Consider the following 13088-nt stretch of genomic DNA (forward strand, 5'->3'; position numbering starts at 1 on the left):
AGGTTCGACGTGGCAGGCTGCTCTGGAAGGATTGATTGCATCACAATCCAAGGCGAGATAGAGAATAGCAGAGAGTGATGGTGGAAGGTTGCTTCTCGGACTGGAGGCCTGTGACTCCGGTGTGCCTCAGGGTTCAGTGCTGGGCCCATTGCTGATTGTCATCTATATCATTGATTTGGATGAGAACGTACATGGCACGGTTAGCAAGTTTGCACATGACACTGAAGTGGGTGGTATTGCAGATAGTGAAGATGGTTGTCAAACATTTGAGGCAGGACTTGATCAGCAGGGCAAGTGGAGTGAGGAATGGTTGATGTAGTTTACTGCAGGTATGTGAGAGGTGTTGCAATCGTATCTGCTTCCACCACCATATACCTCCATCATGCCTCTCCTCAACCACTGATGTTCCAGAAAAAATAATTCTCAACTACTCCATCCTGCCCCCTGCCCTCCCGCCCTGTCCTCTGACACCCCTCACCCAGCCCTCTGACCCCCCTCACCCTGCCCTCTGACCCCCCCTCACCCTGCCCTCTGACCTCCCTCACCCTGCCCTCTGACCCCCTCCTCACCCTGCCCTCTGACCCTCCTCATCCTTCCCTCTGACCATCCTCACCCTGCCCTCTGACCCCCTCCTCACCCTGCCCTCTGACCCCATCCTCACCCTGCCCTCTGACCACCCTTCACCCTGCCCTCTGACCCCCCTCACCCTGCCCCGACCCCCCTCAACCTGCCCTCTGACCCCCATCAACCTGCCCTCTGACCCCCCTCACCCTGCCCTCTGACCCCCCTCACCCCACCCTCTGGCCCCCCCTCACCCTGCACTCTGACCCCCTCATCACCCTGCCCTCTGACCCCCCCTCACCCTGCCCTCTGACCCACCTCGCCCTGTCCGATCCCCCCCGCACTGTGAACCCTCCCACAGCCTGCCCCACCCTCACTCCCCCCCCACCCTCACATGCCCTGTGACCCCCCTTTACTCCACACTGTGACCCCCGCCCCCTGTACTGATGGTAAGTGAGTGACGCCGGGTGTGTGGGACAGGTTTTCTTCAGCGTGTTCGCGCGGTGGGCAGTGGTGCGGAGGGCCGGCTGGACTACGCCAACATGCTGCTGTACTTCTCCGCCCACCGGGACCCTGCACAGGGGCTGCACCGAGCACTCAGCCTCGCTGTTGGAGACCCCCTCCCATGGACACCCATCCCCACCATCAGCCTCAGCCAGGTAACACCGGGGGACAGGGGGCAGGGTGGGGGGGTGGAGGAAAGGGAGGGATGGAGAGGAGGAGCCAGTGAGAGTTGGGTCAGTGTGACGGGGTGGGAGTGTGAGTGGGACACGGGTGAGTGTGTCGGCCATGTGTAACAGGGTGGGTGAGTGTGTCGGGTGGGTGTGGGAGTGGGGTGGGTGTGGCCGGGTGAGTGTGTCCGGGTGGGTGTGGGAGTGGGGTGGGTGTGTCGGGTGGGTGTGGGAGTGGGGTGAGTGTGTCGTGGTGAGTGCATTGGGTGAGTGTGTCGGCCTTTGATTGTGGTACAGTTGCAGCCATGTGTAACAGGGTGTGTAAGTGTGTCGGGGTGAGTGAGTGTATCGGGGTGGGTGGGTGGGTGAGTGTGTCGGGGTGGGTGGGTGAGTGTGTCGGGGTGGGTGGGTGGGTGGGTGAGTGTGTCGGGGTGGGGGAGTGAGTGAGTGTGTCGGGGTGAGTGGGTGAGTGTATCGGGGTGGGTGGGTGGGTAAGTGTGTCGGGGTGGGTGGGTGGGTGAGTGTGTCGGGGTGAGTGAGTGTGTCGGGGTGGGTGGGTGGGTGAGTGTGTCGGGGTGGGTGGGTAAGTGTGTCGGGGTGAGAGTGTGTCGGGGTGAGTGGGTGAGTGTGTCGGGGTGAGAGTGTGTCGGGGTGAGTGGGTGAGTGTGTCGGGGTGGTTGTGGGACATAGGTAAGTGTATCAGGTGAGTGTGCCGCCTCTGGTTATGTTACAGTTGGAGCCGATTGCCAGCCTAACGGTGCCGGTGTGGAGGCTGAGCCCGGAAGAGGCGCTGCCCAGCCCGGTTGCCCACAAGGTGCCCCTGTCCGCACTCATCCAGGTATCCAGTCACGGAGCCCCAGCCATCACCGATACCCACCGGCATGCGGGCCAGGACACCGAGACACGGCAACGCTGCAAGGTATCGGACTCCCGGTACAGGGCACAGTGAGGGTCCTGGACACTGGGCACAGTGGGGGTCCTGGACACAGTGGGGGTCCTGGACACAGGACACAGTGAGGGTCCTGGACACTGGACACAGTGGGGGTCCTGGACACAGTGGGGGTCCTGGACACAGGACACAGTGGGGGTCCTGGACACAGTGGGGGTCCTGGACACTGGACACAGTGGGGGTCCTGGACACAGTGGGGGTCCTGGACACTGGACACAGTGGGGGTCCTGGACACTGGACACAGTGGGGGTCCTGGACACAGTGGGGGTCCTGGACACTGGACACAGTGGGGGTCCTGGACACAGTGGGGGTCCTGGGCACAGTGGGGGTCCTGGACACTGGACACAGTGGGGGTCCTGGACACTGGACACAGTGGGGGTCCTGGACACAGTGGGGGTCCTGGACACAGTGGGGGTCCTGGACACAGTGGGGGTACTGGACACAGTGGGGGTCCTGGGCACAGTGAGGGTCCTGGACACTGGACACAGTGGGGGTCCTGGACACAGTGGGGGTCCTGGACACAGTGGGGGTCCTGGACACTGGACACAGTGGGGGTCCTGGACACAGTGGGGGTCCTGGACACAGTGGGGGTCCTGGACACTGGACACAGTGGGGGTCCTGGACACAGTGGGGGTCCTGGGCACAGTGGGGGTCCTGGGCACAGTGGGGGTCCTGGGCACAGTGGGGGTCCTGGGCACAGTGGGGGTCCTGGACACAGTGGGGGTCCTGGACACTGGACACAGTGGGGGTCCTGGACACAGTGGGGGTCCTGGGCACAGTGGGGGTACTGGACACAGTGGGGGTCCTGGGCACAGTGGGGGTCCTGGGCACAGTGGGGGTCCTGGGCACAGTGGGGGTCCTGGGCACAGTGGGGGTCCTGGGCACAGTGGGGGTCCTGGGCACAGTGGGGGTCCTGGGCACAGTGGGGGTCCTGGGCACAGTGGGGGTCCTGGGCACAGTGAGGGTCCTGGACACTGGACACAGTGGGGGTCCTGGGCACAGTGGGGGTCCTGGACACTGGACACAGTGGGGGTCCTGGACACAGTGGGGGTCCTGGACACTGGACACAGTGGGGGTCCTGGGCACAGTGGGGGTCCTGGACACTGGACACAGTGGGGGTCCTGGACACTGGACACAGTGGGGGTCCTGGACACTGGACACAGTGGGGGTCCTGGACACTGGACACTGTGAGGGTCCTGGGCAGAGCAGCCACTCAGTGAGGGGAAGGCAGTGGGTGGGTCAGTGAGAGGGGGTCAGTGGATGGTGATTGAGGGGTCAGTGGGGGGTCAGTGAGGGTCCTGGGCAGAGTGGTCACTCCGTGATGGGGGTTCAGTCATTGAGGGTTGGATCAGTTTACAAGGTCTGGACCAAATGTGGGCAGGTGGGGCAGACTTACACGGCGTACATGGTTCAGTACAGAGCAGTTGAGCTGAAGGGCCTGTTTCCGTGCTGTATGGTCCTGTGATGCTCCGATTCCATTGACTGGCAAATGTTTATGTTCTCTGATGGTCAAGTGGCAGGCAAGGCACCGATGCATTCACCATCGCACAGTGGGCAAACTCACCCGGGCAAAGTCAGACCCCACTTTGGTCCAGACGGGAACTCTGTGGGGCACACACATTGAGACGGGGCCTGTGCTCGGTGCCCAGCGGCTGGGGAAGGATGGACTAAACCATGACTCGAGGGACTGCAGCAACGAACATACAGCTGGAGGAACCGCAGTCTGCAGAACGCTCCTGACCCCAAACTCTGCCAGTCCATTCCCTCCACAGATGCTGTTTACCCGAAACAAGAACTGAACTTGTCAGATGATAACCATCACACATGGGAAACCACCAGCAGCCCCTGCCGTTTCAGTTCGGTTCCAGTCAGTTCAGTTTTCAGTTTTAGTGTATCAGGTGTCCCGACGTACAGTGAAAAGCTGTTGTTGCATGCTATCCCGTCAGTAGAAAGGCAATACATGATTACAATCGAGCCATTCACAGTGTGCAGGTACATGATAAGAAAATAAAGTCAGTAAAGTCTGATCAAAGATAGTCTGAGATGAGGTAGACGGTAGTTCAGGACTGCTCGCTGGTTGTGGTTGGATGGTTCAGTTGCCGGGAAGAAACTGTCCCTGAATCTTGCCGTATGAGTTTTCACACCTATATATTTTGCCCGATGGCAGAGGGAGTGGCCAGGGTGCGACTGGTCCTTGATTATGCTACTTGCCTTGCCGAGGCAGCGTGAGGTATAAAGTCAATGGAAGGGAGGTCGATCTGTGTGATGGTCCGGGCTGCGTCCACAATTTGCTGCAATTCTTTGTGGTTTTGGATGAAGCTGTTCCCAAACCGTTCTGGAGCGGTGCTCGCTGTGAGCCGAAGGTCCTGGCAGTAAGGTGTTAACGTGTCTGTGTCCACGGACACTGCCTACCCTGCTGAGTGTGCGCGGCTGCTCCCGTGCAGTGTGACGTGAGCTGCGGTGTGTGTGAGAGGAAGTGTATTGCCTGCGACACGTTATTGCAGTCGGAGCTGGTGTACAAGGCACTCACTGCCCTTCCTGTATTCTGCAGCGGTTTACGCAAGTTTACAAGGAGCTGGGATCAAAGGAGCTGGAGCCTGTTGCATTGGACATCCTTTTGAAGCATCCTGTCATCATGGACTTGATAACCAACACCATGAGATTCAGCCAACCTGTGAGAATCGTCCTGTCCCTCCATCTACATCCCTTGCTCTCCGTCTCTGCCCACATACTGTCCTCTCACTTCATCATGCCCACATTCTGCCTTGTAACAGACTGGCACCATGCCACCCTCACTCTGTCATTGCCTGCCTGCTTACTCACTCTCTCGCCTTGCCCGTCCACCTTGCCTGAACCTCTCTCCAGTGATGCAGCCATCAGCCCACTCTTCCTCCCCCCTCCCTCTCTCTTCCTCCCTCTCTCTCTCTTTCTCTCTCTCTCTCTCTCTCTCTCTGTCTCTCTCTATCTCTCTCTCGTCTCCTCTGCCTCTCCCCCCCTCTCTCTCTCTTTCCCTCTCTCTCTCTCTCCCTCTATCCCTCTCTCTATCTCTCTATCTCTCTACTGGAGGATGAGGAGCGGGTCAGGCAGTGTCTATGGAGGGGATGGACAGATGATGCTTCAGGTTGGGACCTTCAGAAGAAGGCTGCTGTTAAAATGTTGTCTGTTCATGATGTGAAGAGGCTGAAGATGGATCTCGCCCCGAAACGTCCAGAGATGCTGCCTGTCCCACTGAGTTACTCCAGCACTTTGTGTCCATCCAGCTGAGTTATTCCATTTAGCCATCTGTGACAATGAATTCCACAGATTCACCACCCTCTGACTAAAGATATTCCTCCTCATCTCCTTCCTAAAATGCATCATTTTATTCTGATCTGTGCATCCAGTCCTCAGCTTTCCAGTCTCGTAAATCTGCAACAACCTCGATGGCAAAGACCATGTGGCCCCTGGGGTCAGTGCTGGTCCCAGGGGGCCCGGCCCCCCTACATGCAGTGAGTTCCAGCTCCTTGTTTGCCCAGAGGTTCAATGTCTACTCCTGACCTTGTGACCACAGCCCTGTGTTGTCATCTTACTACCTCCCTCAGCCCTGGGCTCCCAGCTTCTGCAGTCTAACGCTGGAGCTGCACAGTGCTGGAGCAGTCCCTGCACCCTCTACACCTGTGTGCAGCATAGCCACCAGGTTGGCACCCAGTACTCCAGTGGTGTCGGCTGGTTCAGTGTCACCCCCCCTGCATGGTCCCTACACACGGTGCCAACTGCACCCACCATCACATTCCCTGCAGTCCTCTGGCCCACAGCCCCACAGCTCACTCTCACACAACCCATTCAACCCCAGCTGCCACCTGCCTGACCCCTCTACACACTGATCGCTGTCCTCCTGCCATCTCCGACTCTCCTCCTCACTCACACATTCAGTTTGGATACTGACTGTGAATACATAGAAACATAGAAAATAGGTGCAGGAGTAGGCCATTCGGCCCTTCGAGCCTGCACCGCCATTCAATATGTTCATGGCTGATCATCCAACTCAGTATCCTGTACCTGCCTTCTCTCCATACCCCCTGATCCCTTTAACCACAAGGGCCACATCTAACTCCCTCTTAAATATAGCCAATGAACTGGCCTCAACTACCTTCTGTGGCAGAGAATTCCACAGATTCACCACTCTCTGTGTGAAAAATGATTTTCTCATCTCGGTCCTAAAAGATTTCCCCCTTATCCTTAAACTGTGACCCCTTGTTCTGGACTTCCCCAACATCGGGAACAATCTTCCTGCATCTAGCCTGTCCAACCCCTTAAGAATTTTGTAAGTTTTTATAAGATCCCCCCTCAATCTTCTAAATTCTAGTGAGACTTCTAAATACCACGCACGAGTCTCTTATACTCTTGTTCCATTGTAGTTCTGCCTCTCTATCTCCCTATCTCTGTCTCCATTTCTGCCTGTCTGTCGCTCTTCCTCCCTGTCTGTCCCTCTCTCTCTCTCTAACTGTGTCTTCCTGTTTCCCCTCTCCCCGTCACTCTCACCCCCACTCCCTGTCCTCATCACCCTGTCCCCACCAATTCCTCTCCCCATTCCGTCACTCCCCTCCCCCATCACTCCCGTCCCCTCATCCACATCATGTCCTCCCCGTCATTCTGTTCCCCCCCGTCCCATCACACCAGCTCCCTCCCTCTCCACGTCACTCCCCCCTCATCACTCCCATCCCCTCATCCCCATCATGTCATCCTCCCTTCCCTCTATCCCCCGTCACTGACTGACCTCTCTGTTACACGATATCAACACCCCCATCCCTGTTACTCCCCTCCTCGTCCCCATTACGCCAGTTCCCCCCTCTCCCCTCCCCGTCCCTCTCTCCCCATCCCTCTCTCCCCATCCCTTCCCCATCCCTGCCCTCTCCCTCCCCCTCTCTCCCCGTCCCCCTCCGCGCCCCTCTCCCCGTCCCCGTCCCTCTCCCTGTCCCTCTCCCCATCCCTTCCCCATCCCTGCACTCTCTCCCTCTCCCTGTCCCTCTCCCCGTCCCCGTCCCTGTCCCACTCCCCATCCCTTCCCCATCCCTGCACACTCCCTCGCCCTGTTTCTCTCCCCGTCCCTCTCCTCTCCCCGTCCTTGTCTGACTGACCTCTCTGTTACACGATATCAACACCCCCATCCCTGTTACTCCCCTCCTCATCCCCATTACGCCAGTTCCCCCCTCTCCCCTCCCCGTCCCTCTCTCCCCATCCCTCTCTCCCCATCCCTTCCCCATCCCTGCCCTCTCTCCCCGTCCCACTCCGCGCCCCTCTCCCCATCCCTGCACTCTCTCCCTGTCCCTGTCCCTCTCCCCGTCCCCGTCCCTCTCCTCTCCCCGTCCCTCTCCTCTCCCCGTCCCTGTCCCTCTCCCTGTCCCTCTCCCTCTCCCTGACCCTCTCCCTCTCCCCGTCCCTCTCCCTGTCCCTCTCCTCTCCCCATCCCTTCCCCATCCCTTCCCCATCTCTGCACTCTCTCCCTCTCCCTGTCCCTCTCCCCATCCCTTCCCCATCCCTGCACACTCCCTCGCCCTGTCCCTCTCCCCGTCCCCGTCCCTCTCCCTGTCCCTCTCCCCATCCCTTCCCCATCCCTGCACACTCCCTCGCCCTGTCCCTCTCCTCTTCTCTCCCTGTCCCTCTCCCCATCCCTGCACACTCCCTCGCCCTGTCCCTCTCCCCGTCCCTCTCCTCTCCCCGTCCTTGTCTGACTGACCTCTCTGTTACAGGATATCCAGGCTGTTGTGCAGAAGAGGATGGATTACGAGGGTGTAGCCAACAGCTCTCCCGAACCCTCGCTGGAGCCATCCGTCAGCCCCCCCACCGACGAGCCCAGCCAGGGTCTGGGACTGATCCAGGGACATGCCCAGAGTCGCCGCAGACTCCACAAGGTGTGAGCCTTCCAACGTGGCCACCAATGAACAAGAATAAATTCACACATGCATCAGTTTTTCATTCCTTGCCACTGGTTCTTGGGAGTCAGAGTCACACAGCGGGGAAAACGGCCCTCAGCCCAACTCTTCCACGCTGACCAACATGTCCCATCTACACTAGTCCCACCTGCCCGCGTTTGGCCCATATCCTTCTAAACCTGTCTTATCCATGTACCTGTCCAAATGTCTCTTAAATGGATTATATCTGCTTCAACCAGCTGGCAGCTCATTCCATACACCCACCACCCTTTGTGTGAAAATGGTGCTCTTCCGGTTCCCATTAAATCTTTCCCCCTCTCACCTTAAACCTATGTCCTCGGTTCTTGATTCCCCAACTCTGGGTAAAAGACTGTGCATTCACACCATCTATAATTTTGTACACCTCTATAAGATCACCCCTCATCCTCCTGTGCTCCGTAATAAAGTCCCAGCCAGCCCAACCTCTCCCTGTAGCTTCGGCCCTGGCGTTCTGCAGCATCCTCATAAATCTCTGCGCACTTTCCAGCTTGACAACATCCTTCCTCTAGCAGGGTGACCAGAATTGAACACAATACTCTAAATGTGGCCTCACCAACATGTCGTATAACCGCTGCTCACAGATCTCCAACCATCACAAGCCTCTGTCTTCCATCATTTAGCCAGTTCAGAATCCATACGACCAACTCTCTGTTGATGTTGAAGTCACCAAGTAACAAATCCATGCATCTTAATTGTCTTCAATAAAATCTCTGCTCAGTCCACCTAAACCTACACGATCTCCCGGTTGCTAAACACTTTAATTTCCACTCCCATTCCCATACTGACCTTAGACACAAAAAGCTGGAGTATCTCAGCGGGACAGGCTGCATCTTTGGAGAGAACGTTTTGGGTTGAGACCCTTCTTCAGACTGAAAGTCACGTGGAAGGGAGATATAGATATGATGTAAAGGGATATAGAACAATGAATGGAAGATATGCAAAAAAAGTTACAATGATAAAGGAAACTCCATCGATAGCTGATTGCTAGGTGAGAACGGGAAGCTGGTACTACTTGGGCGGGGATGGGATAGAGAGAGGGAATGCAAGGACTTGAAGTGAGAGAAATCGATATTCATACCACTGGGCTGTAAGCTGCTCAAGCAAAATATGATTTGCGTTTAGCCTCACTGACTGGAGAAGGCTCAGGGACAGAAAGGTCATTGTGCGAATGGGAAGAGGAATTAAAGTCTTTAGCAACTGGGACATCAAATAGGACCAGGCGGACTGAGCGAAACTATCGTCCAGTCTACGTTACGTCTTGTTGGTGTGTAAGAGTCCACATCTTGAACAACGGATGCAATAGATGGGGTTGGAGGAAGTGCAAGTGAACCTCTGCCTAACAGGAAAGGACTGTCGGGGTCCCTGGACAGTCGGGGGAGGAGGAACAGGGACAGGTGTTGCACCTGCCCTAATGAATGAGGACATCGCGGATGTCCTGGTATGGAACACCTCATCTTGGGCGCAGATGCGGCGTAGACGGAGGAATTGGGAGTAGGGCAGAGTCTTTGTAGGAAGCAGGGTGGGAAGTATGGGAGTCAGTCCATGATGGAAAACCCCTCTTCCTCTTCCACCCCTCTCCCATCATAGATGAGGCCCTCACATGTGTCTCCTCAAAGCTCCACCCTTGCACCCTTGAGTCCTCTCACCCCATCAGCCCGCACACAACCCATAATCCTCCTACATTTTCGCCACCTCCAACGGGATCCCACCACTAGTCACATCTTCCTATCCCCACCCCATTCCTCCACAACTCCCTGGTTAACTCATCCCTTCCCCCTGACTGATGAAGGCCAATGTTCCACCTCTCCCCGCCCCTGCCCCACACTGGCACCCTCACTCCTGCTACTGCCATTCTCTCGCCCACACAACACCCGCGGGATGTCCGGGGCCGGAGTGACCAGCTGACGGGCTGGTGTGACACAGGGATCCTCCACCCTCCCCGCTAGCCGGTCTCTCCCTGTAACCGGCCTCTCAGTGCAGGAGTTGGCCGTGCTGTCGGTATCGCGGTGTGGGCCAGCAATGTACCGGTGCTCGACACTAACAGCCCAGACTGAGGAACACGACGGGGTCAGCTCCACACGGCCCATTCCCAGCGGGGCAGCTCCACACAGCCCATTCCCAGCGGGACAGCTCCACACGGCCCATTCCCAGCGGGGCAGCTCCACAGAGCGGAGGCAGCCTGGGATCCGCGCACAGTGAAACTACATCTGATCCACAACTAGACAGAGGGGGCAGGCGTGGGGGGGAGAATGTTTAGTTTAGAAATATTCCGGGGAAAGAAGTCCACAGAGTCCACGCCAACCAGCGCTCCCCACATATTCGTTTTTGGAGTGTGGGAGGAAACCCACGCAGGTCACAGGGAGAAGGTACAAACTCCGTACAGACAGCACCCGTAGTCAGGATTGAACCCGGGTCTCTGGCGCTGTGAGGCAGCAACTCTACCGCTGCGCCATCGTGGTACTATGTGGATGTGGAGTAAAGTAACGGATGGGGATAGAGTGGGACAGATGGGGGAATAATGTGGGGTGAAGGGGTGGGGGGAGATTTAATTTCCCTCTTAAATCTCTCCTGATCTAAAAATGCCCATCTAAGCTGGTCCTCTTTCCCATTTGACCCACTCCAACTTTAAACCTTTCCAATCCATGGACCTGTTCAAATGTGGTTTAAATGTTGTTATTGTACGCTCCTCAAACACTTCCTGTAGCAGCTCGTTCCACACTCACCACCATGTATGACAACGTTGCCTGTTCTATACAGAGGGTGGTGTGTGTGTGGAAGGAGAGAGATAGATTATTGATTAGTACGGGTGTCAGGGGTTATGGGGAGAAGGCAGGAGAATGGGGTTAGGAGGGAGGGATAGATCAGCCAGGACTGAATGGCGGAGTAGACTTGATGGGCCGAATAGCCTCATTCTGCTCCTATCACTTATGACCTTATGAGATGCTGGAGGTTGGAGATAGCTGGTGGAGATGCCCACCGTGACCACAATGTCACTTTCCCCTCATCCCGCCACACCTGACCATGGGGTCATTGTGAATAGGACTGGATGTTGTGAGCAGTGATGAATATCCCACACTCACTCTCTGTGATGGAGCAGCTGAGGATGGCAGGGCCAGGACATTGCCTTGTGACCTGTGGCAGTGATGGACTTCCAACCTCTCTCAGTCTGAATGTTTAAGAAAGAACTGCAGATGCTGGAAAAATCGAAGGTAGACAAAAATGCTGGAGAAACTCAGGGGTGAGGCAGCATCTATGGAGCGAAGGAAATAGACAACCCTTCGGCCCGAAACGTTGCCTATTTCCTTCGCTCCTTCTTAAACAAGACAACTTTAAACCTGGTGACTTGCGTGGGGAGGAATGGACAGTGAGATGATGCAAGGGTTACTTGAAGTTAGATAAATCATTGTTCATACCACTGGGTATAAGCTGCCCAAGCAGAATATGAGATGCTGTTCCTCCAATCTGTGCTGGGCCTCACTCTGACAATGGAGGAGGCCCAGGACAGAAAGGTCAGGGTGGGAATGGAGAGGGGAATTAAAGTGTTTGGCCCAATGCAGACAATTCCACTTGGGTAATCAGCAGCCCAGTGGTGTCAACACTGACATTCCACTGCCCCAGTGTTCTCCCACACACACACACTCCTGTCCACCTCATACAGTCAGAACGTTTTCCCCAGGGTGGAAATGTCAGAGATTAGAGGGCATGGTTTTCAGGTGAGAGGGCAGAGTTTAAAGGAGATGTGCAGGGATGGTGGTGGAGGCTGGAACATGTTGCCAGGGATGGTGGTGGAGGCTGGAACATGTTGCCAGGGATGGTGGTGGAGGCTGGAACATGTTGCCAGGGATGGTGGTGGAGGCTGGAACATGTTGCCAGGGATGGTGCTGGAGGCTGGAACATGTTGCCAGGGATGGTGGTGGAGGCTGGAACATGTTGCCAGGGATGGTGGTGGAGGCTGGAACATGTTGCCAGGGATGGTGGTGGAGGCAGTTCCGATAGTGGTATTTTAGAGGCTTTTCGGCAGACATATGCAGGGAATGGAGGGATATGGATCACGGGCAGGCAGGGGGAATGAGTTTAACTTGGCATCAAAGAAAACATAGAAAAATAGGTGCAGGAGTAGGCCATTCAGCCCTTTGAGCCATTCAATATGATCATGGCTGATCATCTGAAATCAGTACCCCGTTCCTGCTTTTTCCCCATATCCCTTGATTCCTTTAGCCCTAAGAGCTATATCTAACTCTCTCTTGAAAATATCCAGTGAATTGGCCCACACTGCCCTCTGATGAATGTTCTGGTCAACACTTGCGGTGAACGGTGTGACCGCCTGGCCTGCTGCTCCTCTGTGGGTGAGCACAGCGGTCAGCGTGTGGCCTTGTTGGGGCTGAGCGGGAGGAGGGGGGGGGGTGGGGTGGGGGGAGGTGGAGGGGGTGGTTAGAAACACCTCCAACGTGGGTCGAGACAGAAGCGTGCCACAGGAGCGGATGTCAGCGCCGTGTCTAAGTGACACATCTCCAAAGCTGTGGTTAAAGAGTATTCAATTGTCACAGGTTCCGGAGAAACAGAACAGCTCTGCAGACCCATTTACCCAGTCACGCACCTGAAGATAATAAGAATAAGGCACAATACCAGAAATGAAGCAGTGAGACTAAGTAACCAGACCAGACATAGTGCAAAACCCAAGTCCGTCGTGCATCCAATCCAAAGACACAGTCATAGAAACATAGACAATACGTGCAGGAGGAGGCCATTCGGCCCTTCGAGCCAGCACCGCCATTCATTGTGATCATGGCTGATCGTCCCCTATCAATAACCCGTGCCTGCTTTCTCCCCATATCCCTTGATTCCACTAGCCCCTAGAGCTCTATCTAACTCTCCCTTAAATCCATCCAGTGATTTGGCCTCCACTGCCCTCTGTGGCAGGGAATTCCACAAATTCACAACTCACTGGGTAAAAAA

At 56.2% G+C, this 13088-nt stretch overlaps 1 protein-coding gene across 1 annotated transcript in view; it reads left to right on the forward strand.

Annotated features, from left to right (window-relative positions):
- spef2 (sperm flagellar 2) overlaps positions 1 to 8136 on the forward strand; it is a 162550-nt gene extending 154414 nt beyond the window's left edge. The window contains exons 37-40 of the mRNA XM_033018764.1: positions 1042 to 1220; positions 1966 to 2151; positions 4733 to 4855; positions 7911 to 8136. Of these exons, the coding sequence (XP_032874655.1) occupies positions 1042 to 1220; positions 1966 to 1987 (201 nt within the window). The 3' untranslated portion in view covers positions 1988 to 2151; positions 4733 to 4855; positions 7911 to 8136. The remainder of the gene's footprint in view (positions 1 to 1041; positions 1221 to 1965; positions 2152 to 4732; positions 4856 to 7910) is intronic.
- The last annotated feature ends 4952 nt before the right edge of the window (positions 8137 to 13088 follow it).

This window comes from Amblyraja radiata, chromosome 3 (assembly GCF_010909765.2).
Source record: "Amblyraja radiata isolate CabotCenter1 chromosome 3, sAmbRad1.1.pri, whole genome shotgun sequence".
NCBI classification, from domain to species: Eukaryota; Metazoa; Chordata; class Chondrichthyes; order Rajiformes; family Rajidae; genus Amblyraja; species Amblyraja radiata.